This window comes from Drosophila bipectinata, chromosome XL (assembly GCF_030179905.1).
Source record: "Drosophila bipectinata strain 14024-0381.07 chromosome XL, DbipHiC1v2, whole genome shotgun sequence".
Classification (NCBI taxonomy): Eukaryota; Metazoa; Arthropoda; class Insecta; order Diptera; family Drosophilidae; genus Drosophila; species Drosophila bipectinata.
Window position 1 is genome coordinate 15,170,556 of NC_091734.1, and position 19,607 is coordinate 15,190,162.

The following is a 19,607-nucleotide window of genomic DNA, read 5'->3' on the forward strand; positions in this document are numbered from 1 at the left end:
TCTTTGGATAAAATCCAATAAATCCCATTTTATTTAAGAATAATGCTCTATATTTATGAATACATACATATATTTAACTTCTTTTAAAATTTAAACATTTGGATTTGAAACTGTCCACTTAATCGGTACCTTGAGTGCAGGTATGGACCATTTTCTTACAGTGCATTCTTGCCTAGAAGAAACATCTTCGGCGAACTCTTTGGAAAAATTTTCTGAGTGAAATGTCTGTTGATCTTTGGCCCCCGTGCCCCTTGCTGCCCCCTCTGTGGCTCCTTTTGACGCCCCCCTGTCACCACCCCTGTCAGCCCCCTTCCCGCTGGTGTCGCTTTCCCCGCTCCTAGCGGACTTACTCGTGCGCTAACTGATTAAAGTTAATATGCACTCATATTGGATTATGAGTGCTGTCAAATGGGTTCTGCCTATGCGAGTGTGCGTGTATGGGTGTGTGAGTTTATAAGTGTGTGTTTGTGAGGCACTCAAGTTGAAAGCTAAAGGAATAGACCAAAGCAACTTCTGGCTGTTGTTAAAACGCTTTCGCTGGAGACGCGCTACTTTTGGCACCCTAATAGGCCGTCTCCGCCTCTTCCGAAGGGGGTGGAGGCAAGGGCTCGGGAGGAAATCACCCCTCAAAGCCAGCCCCCTTGCCGCCCTTGACACCAGCCCCTACATCATTCATCATTGGCGGCCGTCGTTCCAAGCAGCGTACATCAAACAAGGAGCGTGGAGTGTGGAGCAGGGAGGGAGCTGCCGCGGAGCCACGCGGAAAAAATACGCATAAATAAGTATAGACATAAATTATATCCCCAAAATGCGACATGTGTGTGCAAGGGGAATGTACTTTTATAAAAAATATATATATTAGGCCTATATTCCATGCTCTTTTAAGTCTGCACCGCATTTTTTTGGCACATTTCAGTAGAGAGACACCGAAGAAATTAATGCCAGAATGTCAGGAATGAATTGTTATTCGCCGGATAAAAAGGATTTGTTAATAGCTTTAAAAATGTGTATCTACTTCAGACCTTGAATAGTAGTACTTCCGTCAATATATTTTCAGTGTATTAATCCCCAATAAAGACATAAATATTTCCAGTTTAAACCCTTTTTTATGGCCTTTAGTCTGCGCCACATAATGATTATTTATTCTTATCTCCCGGAGTCTAGTATTTATGGCTTACAGATCCTTGAATGAATTTATGAATTGATTAAATACTCGACTCACATTTTTCCTGTTAGAAATCCAGGAGTCCAACTTGATCGAAAATACTTGGTTGGGTGACCTCGAAGAATTAATATTTGATATTGGCCTGGCCCAAGCCCAGCCCAGAACAAAGCCAGAACTGAGGCAATAAAGCAATTATTGATGTGGCCAGGAGCTGGATGCTGGATGGCAAAGTTTCCGCCATTCGTTAGTGGCTTCTAATTGCACAAACTTTTTCGGCCAGGCTGAAAGCGGCGTAGGGCGGAGGGCGAAGGGAAAGCCCAAGAAAGGATGGTCAAGATGGCAATAAGCCTGGCCTGAAGTGCAGCTGTCGTTTGTTTGGCCAGCTCTCTGGCAGCCCAAAATGAAATGCCCGACCCGACCAGAAAACCCCAAAAAGAGCGATTCTGCCATTAGCTGGCTGTTATTTGCATATTGCGCATACGCCATGTGCAACGCGAGGCAGGGCATGGCAAGGAGAAGGGGAAGGGCAAGGAGAAAAGCAAGAAGCGGGGAGGCATTCCACCATCGCTGCCCTAGGACGAAGCCCTTGAAGGTGGCACTACGACTGCCAAGGCCGCCTGGCAGGCTGACCCTTGATTCGCCAGCCTTGACAGCCTTGACCTCGCCGGGGAAACAATATTTTGTGGCGGAAATTTTGGGTGGAAGAGTGGAAATTGGAGTTGAAGTTGGGACTTGGACAGTGGTTAAATTTATAATAAATATTTTTATGGAGTTTAGGTTTTATTATTTATTTACAAAATAATAATTATTTAATCTTTCTTGAATTTCACTTAAAATTTTAATTTCAAATGGTAAAAATTAAACAAAAAATCTGTAACTGAATAAGATTTAATCTACCTACATATATTCTAAACAAATTTTCTCTCTTTTCGTTATTATTATTTTTATTAATATTTATTCTTTGCGATTTGTTTGAAGAGAAAAATACCAAGGTTGTGGCGAAGGCGAGGTAGGAAGTGCTCAGGTGTTTGCTGAGCTGCCGGGGCTGACTCACCTTGCACACACACCACGCACTCACACTGGCACACACTAAGCTTATTATGGTAGCTTGTACACCTTAATGAGACGGCATAAATCAGCGACAGGAGCGAAGCAAGGCACGCACATCCTTCCTCAGGACTCGCCTGCATAACCTGTGAAATGTTAACAAAATAGTATTTGATCGCGTGCCGAGGTCCTGCCAAGTGTTGCAAGTAGCAGAGGGTCACAGGCCGGGGCAGAGGAGCACCAGGAGGGTAATCTCCATATTGAATTGCCTTTAATATTTCAGCGCGAGTGCAGTGCACACGCGGCGTATACGTGATACAGAGCCTGAGAAATGCAAAACTATTTGCATAGTTCAGCGAAAATTTTCTCCTTTTTGTTTTTTTTTTTAGTTATTTATTTCCGCAGTCCTGTTGCCCCCAAGAGGCTTCAATACGTCCTTTTTTGTAGCTCCTGTTTTTGTTGAATTTATGACATTCATTTTGTGATCAATCGCTTGTCAAACAAACAAACAGCAAAATGGTAAATGGCGAATGGCAAATGCCAAATGGCAATGGCAATGGCAGTCCGTGAAATGGGAATTTGCGGTTGAAATATTTAAGAGCAGCAAGAGTATTTAAATTGGAAAAGAATACATACATATGTGGCAACCACCGCATGGCGTCTATATAAAAATTCTATACATTTATTTATCTTTCATATTTCTCTTTTTGTGTATTTATTTTGCCTTCCCATCTGCCCATCTGCCAGGGAAAAAGTGCGGCTAATTGCAAATATTTTTTACCCGGGACACACACAGGTCACAGGTCACAGAACCGAGAGAGATTTCCATAAAACGCACAACTGTCTGTGCCGTCTGTGTAATTTATGTTTGTTTATATGCATATGAGGCGGACAACCCAGCAAACATACAAATTACATGGGGGAGGGCTCAAAAGGGGACTGAATGGAGGCCTGCAAAGAGGGCCAAAGCGGAGTGGCTGCTTTTAATAAACTTGACATAGAAAAACCAAAAAACCTGTAGCAGAGAGCGCTGTTAGATAACCCTACTCTCCTTCCCACATTTGCCAGTTTAAATTATGTTTTATTTGGAGAGTTTGAGTTTTTTTCCTTTTTGGAAATCATACAAACATACATACATACCTTCCGGGCCAGGCATGTTGACTAATTTAATAAACCAAGAAATGCATACACACTCCCAAGGATCACAACTCAAGTCTAAAATAATAATAATCAAGCGGTAATCCAGAATGCGTATTTGCACAATTAAATGGAATTTTCCGGTGAAAGCCTTTGCTCCCAGTCCGAAGCTCTCGTCCTGGCAGCATCTGTCGAATGTAATTCATTAAATTAATGAAATTGCATTGCACACAAACCCGACTCAGACCAGAGACCGACCCCAAACGTTGGTAAGGCGATAGTTTTGAGGCGAAATGCAACTTCTCAGCTCGGAATGCATTGTTTGCTTTCTTCTTTGAGTGCTTAGTGTCAAGGCAGTGACCAAAATTGGAGCGTCTATCTCTGACACTCGATCTTTCTAAGAACTGAAAAAAGCGAAAAAAAGACTTGCTTCTATCTGGTTATTCTCTAAGAAAAATATAAGATTTAGTTTTTGAATTGGGGTTTTTTTTAACGATATTACTCATAAGCCCTGTGTCACCAATTTAAAAGAAAACTAGTCAAAAAATTACTTTTTGTAGAATAATATTTTATTTTTAATGCATGGCTTTCTTTTTTTACTCTTTTTATAAAATTTTTGGGCATATTATATCTGAAAAAATTACGTATACGCCTTGTGTTGCTGCCCTGGATGTGAAGAGTAAAAAAAAAGTGTTATTTTTAAGGGTATGTCCATAAAATATATTTTAAATGTTTATTATTTCAAACAAGCACCACTTTTAAAATATCTTGCTCGCTCTTTTAGCTTCTTCTGCGACTGTAATGATTAAAGATTTCGATACGATATGCTTGTGAGTACCGCTACCGCTCGTCGTAATGTTGTGGCGATAATTTTCTTCGTTCATTTTCTGTTGCAATTTTTTCTGAAACGCCCTGTGTGACAAATATGTTGAACCGTCGAGGAGCTACCAACACACTTTTATAAGACAGAAAAAAGCAACGATTTTTGAATAAAAAATAAAAATATTGAATAAAAAGGAAAACTAAACTTAATCTTTCTTAATAAAAAAACGCGGACCTTGTTAGACTTTGCTTCGACCTTGATTGTACATTCAAGGGTCTTAAACAATATTTTTGTATTCAACTGTACATTTAAAGCTAAATAAAACCTTTAATAATTTAAAGCCATAAAAGTCACAAATAAGTCACTGGAATTTGTTACTATAAGACCGTTGCAAATAGAGACACAGACATACTTAAAACCTAATAAAATTTCTGTCAGTGTTCACCGTGTGTGTAGTTGTCTTTGGCAGTTGTGTGTCTCAGAGCACACAGTGGCTTTCATTTCGATTCGATGAGTTCGACGAGTTTGCCTTGACACCTGCCGTGGCTACCGTTTTTATGGCGGGTCGAGAAGTATCTGCATATCCGGAAAATACACCTGCAACTAGTTGCGCTACATCTTACCCGAAGCTCAAATATTGTATTACAGGTGTTTAACAACGAACAATAAAAAACGCTCCAAAGCATAAAAAATAGAGAGGGTGTAGCGTTGGCGGGGGCAAGGACGGTTCGGGTTCAGGTGCGAATAAGGTGGGTGGGGGTTAGACGGGCTGGCAGGGGGAGGGAAAATGTGTAGCAGCTGCGAATGGCAGGCCATAAAAATGTTGGCCCGAGGCGCAGATGAACACACGGAAGAAACAAACATATTTAAATAAATTCCAATTCCTTTACTCTCTCACACACACACACACACACTCAGACGGCAAGCCAAAGTAACGGTAACGGTTAAGGTAACAATAACAGTAAAGGCAACGAGTAGGAGGGTGGGCGTGGCTGTCTAACGCCCATAAGCAGAGCCAATAAATAATGTTTGCCGGCGAAACGAGAAGGGAAAAAAAACGCAAAGATACAAAAACAATCCCACCTTGGCCAGGACCATCGCCCCCCTCTCTCCATCTGCATTTCTATACATTTTTATTGCCAACAATTTCGTTTTGATAGTTGCAGCATCTAACGGTACAAGGGTGGCTTAGGGGTGGAGGATCGGAAACGGAAACAGCAACGCAGCAACCATGCCAAACAAAATGGCGTTGAAAAAACAAATGGCGTCGTTTACAGACGTCTGAGTGGGGAAACTCGAAGGAACCGTTTCGTTTCTGCCTCTCTGTGTGTGTGGGTGTGTGTGTGTGAAGCGTCAAAAGTGCAACAGCAACCAGCGTGTTTGCTCATAATTCGGTTATATGTGTGGGTGCACACACCATCCCATCTCCCCATCAGCCACCCTCTGCCACAAGAAGTTGCAAGCATATTGAGTTCTGGTGAATAACGAATGCAATTTATTTGATTGACTGTTTGATTGAATGAAACGGCAGTAGCAGCAGCAGCCGCGGTGGCAGAACAAACGGAATTCAGCACCAACAGTTGCGATCCGGGAATAAGGATATACAAGGATGTGCCAGGACGCGCAAGGATGCACATTGCAAAACGCTCAAGGATGCCAAAGTGTTTCGGTATTATTAATGGGTTTCGGATTTTTTAAGAACATAATTGAATTATAGGATTATCCAAGGTTCTTTATAGAAAATAATACATTTTAATGCAAATTTTAAATATAATTAAATTAATTTTAGTTTTTGGGTCGAAACTCATAAGCATCACTAATATGATATTTTATATATTTAGTTAAACATTACTTTTAATGAATGTTATGAATAAAATAATAAATTAGCAATAAAAAAAAATATTTAATAAAATAATATAATTAATAGAAAAGCATAAAAAGTAACATTCACTTTATATCCTAAAGAAAAGGATAAGTCCTTATCCTTAAGAAAGAACTTTCTTGTTTTGTATTTTTGAAATATTTGGAAAATAATCTTATGGACTACATATATTGTAACCCGGGATTAAAGATTCCAAAACAAGAGTTCGTCGCTATCAGCAAGTGAAACTGTAACTATTAGAGATGGTATTTCGATACAATACCTCCAACTGATACATACTTCGATGTTTGTGAGTACTGCTACCGCCCGTCGTATTGTTGTGGCGCTGATGTTGCTCTGTTGTGTTGACGCTAACAGATTACGAACTCCTACCTTTTCCAATTATCTTTTACAAATTTCTCCCAGTGTTGTTGCCAACCCTCACACAACCTTGCTGGCATGGGTCTGGCCATTAATTCTGCAATTGTAGAATCCTTTTTTTCCGACAACTTGCAGCGAGAAGGATTAAAACAAATTGAAACATGAAAGCGGAGTGCCGCACTAATTTTGAGGGGAAAAATCGAAACTGAAGTTAAAATCGAAATCGGATACCGATCCAGGCTAATGTATATGCGAGTACGTGTGTGCCCTATGTGGATATTCAAAGTAGTACCGAGGGCAGAAGAAGTTTGTGGAAGTGAAATCAATTTCAGTGGCAGGACCTTAGGCGTCCTGGGAAAGTTTCCGCTAATCGCTCATTTGATTACCAAAGTAGTTCGGCCAAAAAGTTTGTAATTGAGGTATTTTTTCCGCCCTTGTTTTTCCCGGATTTTGGCTCAGAGTTATTTATCTTCATTATCGGTTAATACTGCACGGCGAAAAATGTGTGGGGAGTAATTAGAAAGTGTGCCGGACACCGGGTTTATCAAAGTTGTAAGTGCTGTCAAGTCCACTTCGAAGTTTTTTCGGGCCCCAAAGTTCCTTTTTTTTTATGGGACCCGCGAGGGCGGAAAAAAAGCACAAATCACAGCCAGCAGACAGGCAACGGCCATCAATGTCACGAAGGACAATCAAGAAAACACACACACCCTCCAATAAAAACAGAGAAAGTCTAGGAAGCTGCTGGATATCCCTCTCTCTGGCCCAGTGTGTGGTAATCAAAGCATGTCTCTGACAAGAGGAAGTCCTAAAAGAAAGTTAAAAAGTTATTAAAGTTAAACCAAACACGATTGGAATACCAACTATTGCCGAGTCGGGGGAAATTAATGAAAATCCTTCGTTGGATTCCTCAAACATTGATGAATTGCCATTTAATAAAGTGCCTTAAAAAACCCCAATTGCCGAGTCTCTTGGATTCCCAATTCCATCTTATTGTCCTACGTAGATGGCATATTAATTTTCTATCAAGGCCGAAACAAAAAAGGACACATATGCAAATCCTCTTGTGAGTTCTCTGATGTAGAATTTAATTAACAAATGCCACAGAATTTATTTGCCGAGCACGAGATGGGCCTTTTCTGTCGACTTTCAGATAATTTGTGGCCAGAACAGACCCACTTGTTGAAACCAAAAATGCAAATTCAAATGCAAATGCATTATTTAAAAGCCACAGAAGATATTTCCAAGGTCGGCTTGGAATCATTGCTTAACAAGCAGGATACTTATACGTGTTAGTGAGGCTTAAGGAGCGACATTATAAGGGACTTACTAGAAACTCTCAAAAAGGAAGCCTTCTGACAAACTATTTGAAACCTAAATCAAATCTTCTTCTAAAAAAAACACAAACTAGTTAATTTTCCCTGAAACATGAAGTGCGTTAAGCTTATGTCTTGACCATTTCTGGGAAAGAGTTTTTCTCGGACAGCTCTACAGCTCCTACTTTCTCCTGTCTCCCGTCTCCCGCCTCCGCTTTCCATTCTCTTCCTGGAATTATTTCCACTCAATAGCAATGTCCCAAATTTCCCCAAAGAGAGCAAACATTTTTATCTTATTTGCTGCCACACATGCCTGGGGACTTTCGCTGTCTCCTCTATATTTGTATCTGTATCTGTAGTATCTCAGTATCTGCATCTGTTCTTGTAGTTGTGTATTCGCAGCGTCCCCTGTATGTCTCTGTCTCTACTAAACAAAAATTTTATCCCATTTCAGCTACAGCTCTTGCTTTGGCCTGGCTCCACTTCCACTTCCACTTCCAGTTCCACTCCACTTCTCTTCATTTTTGCTTTTTGATTGGGCTAAAATTTTAATGGCACTGCATCTGACAAAAACACACATCCCTGCGGGGGCCGGTCGGGGTGCAGCATAAGGACTCTGCGATCGATAATTTTTAACTTGAACATACATTCATAAAAATTTTTACAACTTTGTGTTGGCGAGTTCTTCCATTTTCTATATTTTTATCTCTCATTTTTTTAGATGTTAAAGAAACAATTATTGATACGATTTCTAAAGAGTGCACCTCTTAAATCTTTTTTAATTGTTTCTTTTTAAAGGGTGTATAAAGCCAAATTATATACAAATGATGACTAGAATGGTTATTTTTTATGACCTTTTATATTAGTAAGAATGTAAGAACTTTTTAAAGTGATATGTTATATTGGAAAGTACCTTAAAAGCTATCTCAAATTACAGCTCAGAATGTGTAAAAAGTCTTCAATAAAGTTTTAAGAAAAAATAAAGAAAAACTGGGAACAAGAGAATCATGTCCGTCTATTTCCTTATAGCCAAAGAGATTCTTATAGCCAAAGTAAAACTTCGACTGTGGCCTAAAAAATTTCAATAAAGATATTTACTTATAAAAATCTCCCTTAAAAAGGAAAAATCACTTAATGCAACCATTTTTCTGCGGTGTGATGCCACAGCTTTTGACTCTCTAGTGCCTGGACGACAAATGCGGCAAAAATTGTGGCAGTCCAGCGAATCATTTTTCTGTTTTTGTTTTGTTTGCTCTGGCCGAGTTTTGTTTTGGCCATGTTTCCATTTTTTTTTTTTGTTACTACAGGTCTTGGTCCTGCTGCTGTTGTTGCCGGTCCTGTTGGCAAAGTTTGTTGCAATGCGAGGAGCCAACAAAGTTGCCACTGTATTTTCGCAGCCGAATCCACTTCAACAAGACTCTGAGGTCAACAAATGTAATATTGTCTGGGGCTTAGCATGACAAGCTCATGTCGCAGTTTTTCCATTTTTTTCACTTTCTGGTACTGCAAGTATTTGTGGCGCAGTTGCTGTTGCTTACAATTTTGTTGACGTTGCGCTAAACAGCGGAAAAAAAGTTACTTTTCGACTTTGGCGCCTCAGAGTTGAAAGTTTTCCCTCATCTCCCGGGCTGCGGCGTTGCAGGCGTTCGCCGTCGCAGGGAGCCCACAAAAGTATGCTTCGAGGGGATATCCTTGTAACGGAGAAGGGGGAGAGTCGGAGTGAATAGCAGATCCAGTTTAGGGTTGCTGCTGCGACTGATGGCTGCCGGCATTGAATTGACGCTCATGATTATTTACGCAAAGTGGATTAGAAAATTTTTATGGTTTCGATAAGCCGCAAATTAATTTTCCGCACAGACAGCATCCTGCAGAGACACTGCCGAAGAGGGGTGCGAAGGGCAAACGCCCCTCCTCCTGGCTAGGGCGTGGCTGCCGCTATTCACAGTTATACGCAGGGTTACACACACAGACCCGGAGACACAGTTGTAGTAACAGATACATCTGCCCACCTCCCAGTCGTGTCCCAGAAGGGACTTAATTAAAAAAGCTAAAGGCTTGGACTCGAATTTATTGTGTTAAATATACATTAGTTTATTAATTAACAAACAATTGGGCATGTTTTTTTAAACAAGGCATTTGATTTGGGTTATTTTAGCTAAGATTGGAAAACAAAAACAAAGACCTATAAAACGTATATAATTTCAAAAAGCGCCAATTTAAACAAATTAAATGAATAAAGTCAGAAATAAATCCTAATAAATGATAAGCATAAAATCTAAAGAAAAACTTGTAGGAAAAATATAATAAAAATAAAAATCAATCTTACTCTTAGTCTTTACTTTGAAAATAATAACCTAACTTGTCACTACAGAGGTTGAGTACCTATGTACCTCAAGAGTATTATTTGCATTTATAAGAAACCTATAAGAAGAATATGAAGTAATATCTTGTAAGAAACTTATTAAGAACCCATGAGCTACTGCCTTTGCTATTATTAATTGTTTGAAAATAAAAATTCTCTTCCATGGTATAAAAATCAGCAAAGAATTCACGTTTTCAAACCTGGTTTTGCATTTCTCTATTCTATATAGTGGTAGCTATAATTCTTTAAAATTTGCAGCACATTTTCAGCAGCCCTTTATTAGTCAATTATAAAAAATTATACATAGGTTATTATCATAAATATAAATAAAATGTTCAAATTATGTATATAAATTATAAAAACTAAGCACAAATAAAATAAAATTGTTTAAAAGACAAGGCAAACAATTTTTGTGACACAGGAATCCTTGTCATTGTGTATTGGCCAAAAGGCTTAAGGCCAATCCCACATAGACCGAAAGGCAATTAGATAATGGCCGGGCTCAGGCTTGGCATTTGGCATCTAACATTCTGGCTTCCATTGTGCGAAATTGACAAATATGGAAATACGGGAGTGTGCTCCGTAAATTCTGCATATCCGAACAATCGAAAAAGTTTCTTCGAAAACTGGGAAACTGCTGGGAAGGCGGAAGCTAAGCCCTAGGAACACAGTCGCATGTCGAACCAGCTAACAACCAACAAAGCCATGTAACAACAACAAACAGAAACTGTGGCCAGAAACAGGAAAAACAACAACAATGGTGGTAACAAACTTCAACGCTTCCTTACAACACCTAAACGTTCCATTAAATTTACGTTTTACAGTTTAAAACACACAAATTACCTGGTACATAAAACCAAAGAGTTACAAGCCATCGACCCAGGTGTGCTACGGAGACGGGGAGGGTTGAGATGGTGGCGACTCCATGTGGAACGGTGGGCGTGGCACAAACAACTTTATTGCAGCAGAACTTGCCAAAGTTTCGTATTTGAAAATGATTTGTGCGCCAAAGTCGAAGGGGGCTGTCCGGGGTGGCAGTGCGTGCGACATGCTGTAAAACTTTGTTGCCAAATAGCATACAACTACCAGTAACAGCAACAGCACCAACATCAACAAATCCTGGTAACGAATTAAACAAATCGAAACATTTTCAGGCAACTTTTCAGATTTTTTTGGTCTGTTTTTTTGGTGAGGAAAGTGTAAGATCAAATAGCTAACAAATCGATTTTGTAAGACATGTTCTTGTCCAGATTTCGGTCAAAAACCGAGACTTCTTAATAAATCTTTATTTTCCAGAAAATGATTATGTCATCGCATGTATTAAGATAATACTTGTTGCCTCTAAAATAAAATTGTCCACCTAAAAACACCTGGCTATTCTTGTAGCTTCATTGCAAGTAAAGGTAATTTTCCTTGAAAACATTCTTCATTTATTTTTTGTTATTATATTCTTAATGTTTATAGAACACATTTATTTATTGTTTTAACTTTTATACCAAAAATAAATAATGTATGTAATACAACTATCTATGAATAAGTTAATAATTAATTAATTAATTAGTATAATTAGTTATTGCCTCTGAAATAATATTTTTTCCCCCAAAAACCACCTGGCTTAATAACATGACCTTCAAAGCTCGCAAAGCTCCAACAACAAGGCATAAGATCAAAGCGAATGAAGGTTCATTTCCCAATAGACAATTAACGCAATAATAAATAAATTTAGTCGAAACCAGAGTCCCTGGGAAGGGAGATTCATGGCAAATAGTTTGGCAACAAGCTGACCAAATCAATGGAGAGCCTCAATAAATATAGGCAGGGACCTCGTAGGGCAGTAAACTAGCGCCGGGATCAAGGTGAGGACCTCCCCTGGAAAACACAAGCACACACAGTCGTAGCCACACTCGATCGGCTGTCGGAATCCCATTGCATTGGCGACCCGCATTAATCACATATGTAAGTCGACCCAAAGCGCAAAGCCCCAAAACCCGACAATAACCAAAATGGCCCCCGAGGCAGACACTCACGGACACGGTCACGGATGGGGCCACACAGCACACAGCAAAACAACGAATACAGATGCAAAGATACAGAGATACAGATACAGAGCGGCGAGCTCAGATGTCGCACCATTACATCCAATAACAAATCGCAACGAATCGAATTTAAAAGCGAATTACAATCAAATGTATTTAAGTATTGAGCCTACCCTAACCGAAGAGTGAAAAAGAATCAAGAGAGTTGGCACAAACTTTAACCTTTCACCCCCTCACCCACTTTCCGACAATACCAGCACACACAATTGACTTTGACACACAGATGTATCCGTATCTGTATCTGCAACTCTGTATCTGTGCAAGCATGTAAGAGTGTCTGTTAAAATACCCGGTACTTGGGAGTAGGACAGTATATACGAGAGATTTTTTGAGGTTAATAATATTTCATGTTTTAAAAACTTAAAAATATAGAGTTAATGTATTTTTCCGACTTTAAAAAATTCTTTTGTTCAAGACATCCCAAGTTTTAAAAGATAATTATGGTTTACAGAAAACACCTTTACCAAATAGTGAGAAAACCTAAAAGAAGGAAACTCAAAAACTAAAAAACTAGAAGCTTAAAAGTACCGGGTATCAGATAGTCGAAAAACCCAACTGACTCCATTAAACATGGTTTTTTTTCGCCCTGTATGGGTGTGTGCCAATTGTTGACTGACTCGATTGAACTTTATAGCGCCAGTCGAAAAAAGGGGTGAGCCTGAGGGAAGGCAGGGTGTTAGAGGTGGCCCAAAAACAGGGATTGGCAAGGGGGGGAGCGGAGGGGACTATAGCTTGTGTGGGTGACGTTTTTATATTTTCCAATGTCGCCGGAAGCCGTAAAATCGCACTCCAGAGCTTCAACATAGGCCTTACACGAGAAAAAACGAGGTGAAGGGAAGAGGAAAGGCCGCAAATCCGACATTGCATTGCCACCAACGAGTACATGTGTGTATGAGGGTGTCTGTTTGTGTGTGTGTGTGTATATGGGTGGTTGCTTATTTCCCAGAACCACTAATCCGCGGTTGTCCTGGTGGAAAAAGGTGGAACATCCTGTAATCGCAGCAATCAACACCGAGGCCCGCATAAAAAAAGTAAAAACACTGAGAAACATGAGCATCTAATTTCATAATTCGCGGAACCTAACCATGGAATTTTCATGGAATTGACCAATGGAACTGACCAACGGAACTTCCCAAACCCTCCGTGAAAAAAAAAAACACAAAAAAATATCTTATATATACAGGATGGCAACGACCCACATGGAAACCAATAAATATTGTTCATCCACTCGAATGCTTTTTAACTGAAAATCGTTGAACCCTTTGCCGACAACAAAAAAAAAATAGTAGTATGGGCGTAGTGTGTTACAGGGGCTACTGGTGTGATTCTAGGCCCAGATCGATGGAGTGCAGGATGGTCGGAAAGAAGGCTGGCTGGATGAATGTATGGAGGGAACGACAGCTCTTGCCCGGAGCCAAGTGACGCCCCGTCCAGCAAAATGCATGAATGAACATTTCAATTTGATGCATTTCTCGTCATGAACGATAATTGATGCTGCAAGCTCCAACTTCCAATACTGGACGGACACAATTCTTTGTTTTTTGGTCACAAAATTAAGACATCACATGATTTAAAAGCAATATAAATATTCTCTAAATTTTTAATAATTATTTAACTACAATCTTGTAGGCACTGTGCTTAAGACATTCACGCCAAATAGCATTTTCAAAGTGGGCATTATGATTTTTTACAAGGCGGGCTTTTTATTCCAAAAGGAAGTTTTCAAAAACGAAACATTTACAGAGTATACTGAAATAATTAATAAAGGCTAGGTAGCTATTGAAAAAAAAGTGCGACTGATGCGAGTTGTTCACTCCTTAGTTCTTTAAAGCAATGGAATTTGTTCCAACCCGATTCTACTGACCAATTTTGATCTGCAAATAAGAAACTTGACCATAGCCGTCCTTTCTTGTTTCTTGTATACAACAATTGGTGTTGTTATTGTTGATCGGGCAGTTGGTTTATTTGTTGAAATAGCTTGAATTGATGTTGATGCTATTGATTTTCTTTCTTGAGGAATTTGGATTTATTGACAATATTTTTGGTTCAAGTTCTTATTTTTATAAGCGTTGGAATTTTTTGTTGGAGTTGGCTGGCCAACGATCCGACACTGCCAAATCCAACACCGTCTGGTCAACAACACAATTTTTTTATTTCCTTACAAATAATGTGTGAGTGTGTAAATTGATCTAAGGTGTATCGACCAACCACGATTCTTTGGTAAGCTCCTATACTATTCTAGATATATATTTTTTCAAAAATGGCGCTATATCGAGGAACTTATTGTAATAAACGAAATAAACGATGAAATTACCAATCATAGATAATCATCCAACAGTCGAGTCGTCTTCTCCAACGACCAATGGATTCGATCTGCATAAAATATTGGAAGTTATTCTAAAAACTAAGCTCTTCCACAACACGTCTGGATCTTTAGATTTATTCTTCCAAAAAATGTTAAGAAATTTATTAAAATATAAATAAAACAATAATTTAATTGATTCATATCTTACAATAGAAAAAACCTAACATCGATACATAAGTCTACAGTTAATCTTGAATTCATCAAAGTAATTACCTCACTTCATCTCAAACCTGGTTCAAATATGGACTCTTTGGCAAAATCAAAATTGGTTAAGCAGAGTGGCTTGAAAAGAGGAAAATAGTTGCGAGGGACCAGCTGCGTTTGTCATGCAAATGAAGTTTAATCAGGCCCAAGAAAAAAAACCTGAAAAAAGGAAAGAATAACCACGAAACTGATTTAAAATCAGGGAAAGCTCTTTCAGGTCCCCGCTGAATGGTCAAGAAAAATCTGGTTGATGCCCCGCATTTTCCGCCCCCTCGGCGCCTCTGTTTCCAGTTCATCTTTTTTCTTTTTTGGCCAAAAACTGACACGTTTCTCACATTAGCCGGAAAAAGCTGTGGACGAGTGGAATCTTCGCTGGAGTCACCACTCCACCACTCGCAGCTCCTCGGGGAACATAATTAATCACGTGACGAGAGAACGCCGAAATATTTTCAACTAAAAATGATTTTAAAATGCCCTTGATGACAATTTTCGGGGCAAATAAATTATTGCCGTCCGGGAGGACGCAGGATCGAGAGTGTCTGGGGCTGTGATTCCTGGGCTTTAAAGTCGCAACTGAGTCGGGACTGAGACTTGGAGTTGCAGTGGCAATTGCATAATAAATGAGACACTTCAAAAGGGTTTGGCCCCCGCGACCCTGCGACCCGCTAACTGAGAAATTTATAACCTTATTGTGAATTCCAACTAAACAGGGGCGTGGCACTAAGGGGAGGGGGGCGCCCAGATCGGCGGAAGGTGAGTCAGCGGCAGTCACTGCCTCAGTGGCAATAATAAATTTTATAAAAGTCATTAATCTTGTTGCAGTCGAGTGTTTCTTGGCTGGGTGGGACGGCAATAAAACAACGTAATAAGATGTCGCCCCCTCCAAGAACCAACGCCCATGTCAGGGCAAATCTTTCCCATTGCAATTTGATATATGTTTGCATGCATCTGGATCTGGATTCCTCCACTGCACTCCGGCGTTTTTAATATGGCTTGTTAGTCGGGGATTTTCAGGCATGTGGGCGGGCGCCGAGGGCGTGGCCGGGCTGCGGGTAGGTGCTTGAAGGACTTGTGCCAGGATATGGGTTACAAGTGAGCCGTCAACATGTTTTTTTTCCATAAAGTGCGGACGATTCATCAACGTTCAACTGGAGTTACTGCACGTGGCGCCTTGCACCTTCCCCCAAAGGGACCAGTGCAGCAATCAGGGGGCCCCACACTTCTAAGGGTTAATCAAGCTTAGATGTTCTTTGAACAAACGACAACTATTCACAGAAATAAAGGGCCCCGTGATTAATTGAGCCAGAATAGTGTTTCCAATTAAATTTCATTTCCAGCTTAAATTGTGACTTTTTCCTTCTACAAACAGCACGGAAACATATCAACTTCTGTGGTTGCGCTTTGTCAACAAAAATATATTTAAATAATACAGCTGAAACCACATTTAAATAAATATTTGTTTAGCTGCTTTACTCATGCGCCCTGTGGGCTGGGCAGAAATTTGGATGCTTTGAGTATTTAAGTTAAAAGGCATGGCTTGTGAATAAAAAACTATACAATTTAGTTTTATAAACAATTAATTAGTACGCTGAGATTGAATTTTAATACTTACTCTATTTAATATAAATGTGTTTTCCCAACACGGCCATACCAGTCCTACGATCTTGTTTTTCATTAGCCCTTGACGGCGATTAAAGAACTGCAACATTGCGTATGATACAACCAAGAACATTCAAGGAAAAGGAATCAAATAAAATCACATCACCAGTTGCTATACTACAAATCGCATCAATACTACCCAGCTCCAACTCAGTTGATGTGAGTCTTATGGTTTGGGCTGGCTCGGAGGGACTATTCACTCAGCTTGATGCAAACTTTTGGTTGTATACCCGACTATTCCGGCAGATGTTTTGAATCATTGGGTTGGACTCGAGAAAAAATGTATGGCTCCTAAGTATTAAAGTACACTGGGAGGTTGGAAGTACGTATCACCCTAAGAGATGAGGCGAGATAAGGCGATCAAGTTAAAAAATTTAATGGATAAAAAAGGATAACGGTAGGAAAATAATACATGCACAGGGAAAATAGGACAATGAAACTTTCTAAAATAAATCATATTCCTCATCTTTTTACTAATTGACCCATATGTAGCCCTGGTGCCACATAGGTGCATCATCCATGATCCATGTTCGTCTTTGATTGCCTTTTTGACCCTTCTTATGACCCTTTTTTTTTTGGCTGCTTGCTCTCATCCTCAAAAGGCTCACGATCCAGGCTACGCGCGCTCAGCAGAAAAAAGATTATTCATGCAGTTCTCCAATGGCGATGGCAAGATCTTAATGCAATCTCAGTTTTTATGTATACATCGTGGCTACGCTGATATTGCAACAGTGCAGTCTTAAATATTTCAAAGTACATGAAGTTGCGGCTTACATGGGTGTACCTTGACACACAAGTCCTAAAAGGGACCAGGGACTAAGCAGCACACATATTTTTGTATTTAATTTTTACAAGAGTATTTTTAAATTAGCATTTTACGCGACATTTTACTTCAGCATAATCTTAATTTTATACAAAACGGTATTTAGCTTATTAGAAAAATACTTAGCTTACTCTTTATATAAATTGAAATAAAACAACTGAGACATAGACGGTTCTTTACTTGAAGTAAAATTAATAAAGCTCATTTAACTTAAAGAAACAAATATTTTTAAAAATTCTCTAACAAATATCACTTACACGCCCTGTTGGTTGTTATAGATTTGGGTTAAATATCACTCATACGCTCAGTAAGCCCACTAAAATTTCAATAAAGCCATTTACAGCCCTCAGCACTCGAGAAAACCAATTCATTATGACTTGAAAACAACACTGATTGGCTTTTATGCCGTAACACAATGAAGTCGTTTGTGCCTGTGTTTTTAATTTCATCCCCCCTTAACATCTTCATGGGCAAAATCGATAATTGAAACCGACTCGATATAAATGGCAAATTATCGGGTAATGGTTGCGGCACGTGCCTGCAGTTGCAACACCGCATCACTCCGTCTCGCCCCCGATTCCTCCCCAAAACGGTTATAGTTAATTGCAATTGGATAAATGACATTTCCACAGGGCTGCCACCATCGGAAGCAGCACAAAAAGTTTTAATATCGCATTTAAATGCCGTTTCTAGCCGACAGTGACCACAAATCGTGTGTAATGCAATCGAGCTGATTAACAAATCGCCGCGATCCAGGGCAGATGGAATATGATTCATGCAATGGGGTTGCCTGGCAACCCTGGCCAGTCCCATTGGCCAACCGAGACGTAATTAACACTTCATTTGCTTGATTTAGCGTGGAAGTCCCCCCATTTCGACCACAACAAGACCCAAAACCGGAATGCCGAAGCTGGCGAAGGCTTATCTAATGGATCGCCTCGAATAAGGGACGATCCGGGAAGGGGGTCAAAGTTCACCCTCCGGCATAAAAAAATAATATTTGAAATGCCAAGAATATTCCTGAAATATAAATAAGTTTACTCCCCTCCACAAAGGAAAGGAAAAGGGAAAGGACATTTTCCGTTAAAAAAAACTGTGCAAATCCTTAACCTTTTTCACGCATTTCCTTTCATTTTTTTTATCTCAAGGACTCATCAGGGGCTCAGCTTGACACTTGAGTGTGAAAATGGAAATCCTTCTTCGCAAAAAACAGAACAAAAAGGCGAAGCTGACATTTCATTCGCCGGCTAATTGAAAAGCCACAAAATCCATTGAAGATTTTCTGGGAGTGTCAGGTGGGCATCGAAAATAACAAAAAATAAATATAAATTATAAACCTTAGGCAGACGACGGTCTGCTTTATTTCCGGCAATGCTCCTCTTTAATTTGAAGTCAACCGGATGGTAGCCTCTAAACGCCTTTTTATTCCAAGAAATGTCTGTATTGTAGGCTTCGCAGTGAGCCATTGATCTAATTTATTTTCATAAAAATATAAAGTCAAAAACCTAAAGACAACCGCAATTTAAAGGGGAGAAGACTAAAAGCTACAGAGGTGTATCATTTTACTTATTTTTTAACAGGAAAGTAAAAATAATTTTGTGCGTTTAATTTAGGGAATGAATTCTTCAAAACATAAATTCCTAAAAAACTTCAATTCAAATATATACATATGCCTTGCAGAGGGTATTATAATTTATATCCTATATATCCCACTATATCCTATAGGTGCCATATTATTGATCGAAAATGCTATGAATGCTAAATTTTGAATTTTGACAAAATAATACGACCCACGAAATTTCATAAGGATCGGCCGAATATATTCTATACCTGCCATATAACTGACCGATCGGAAATGGTATTTGATGCGGTATATCGCTTGGCTCGTGCCATTCAATTTTTTCAAACGTTTTGGGCCTGAGTCGTCTGTCAGCGAAGCTTGTTCCGAAATTGCAGAATTTTGACAAAAAGAACCGCCGCATAAACATCGCTCAAGACCTGTTAAATGACGTCAACGACGTCCCAGATTTACTCAAAAGGGTCATAACTGGTGACGAATCATGGGTATATGGTTATGATATCGAAACCAAACCAAAGGAAGGAGATTTGCAACGTTTGAAGAGATAAAGACTTAATCGCTGGAAGAGCTCAAGGCTATACCGAAAAGTGCTTATGGGAGGTGCTTTGAGGATTGGAAAAACCGTTGGCATAAATTTATTGTATCTGAGGGGGATTACTTTGAAGGGAGCAACATAAATATTGATAAATAAATTAATAGTTCTTCTTGAAAATACAAAGTCACCTTACTTTTGTACACACCTCGTATGTAAAGGGTGGTTAAGTTGTAGGGGCGGATGTTGAATGTGAACCA

The 19,607-nt window shown here is 39.5% G+C and overlaps 1 protein-coding gene across 4 annotated transcripts in view; it reads right to left on the bottom strand.

The window, feature by feature from the left end:
- Positions 1-16,453, bottom strand: part of LOC138926147 (uncharacterized) — a 57,888-nt gene extending 41,435 nt beyond the window's left edge. For 2 of the 4 annotated variants that reach the window (XR_011442513.1, XM_070279032.1), the window contains exons 1-3: positions 16,367-16,447; positions 3,608-3,753; positions 3,353-3,537 (exon numbers count right to left, since the gene is read on the bottom strand). Coding sequence is in view for 2 of the 4 variants with exons in the window: in XM_070279032.1 (XP_070135133.1) it covers positions 3,353-3,537; positions 3,608-3,753; positions 16,367-16,429 (394 nt within the window). In the remaining 2 variants the exon portion in view is untranslated. Of the gene's footprint in view, positions 1-2,275; positions 2,359-3,352; positions 3,538-3,596; positions 3,754-16,366 lie in introns of those variants that run through there. The other 2 variants (XM_070279033.1, XR_011442514.1) reach the window with 2 other exon arrangements.
- Between the last annotated feature and the right edge of the window lie 3,154 nt (positions 16,454-19,607).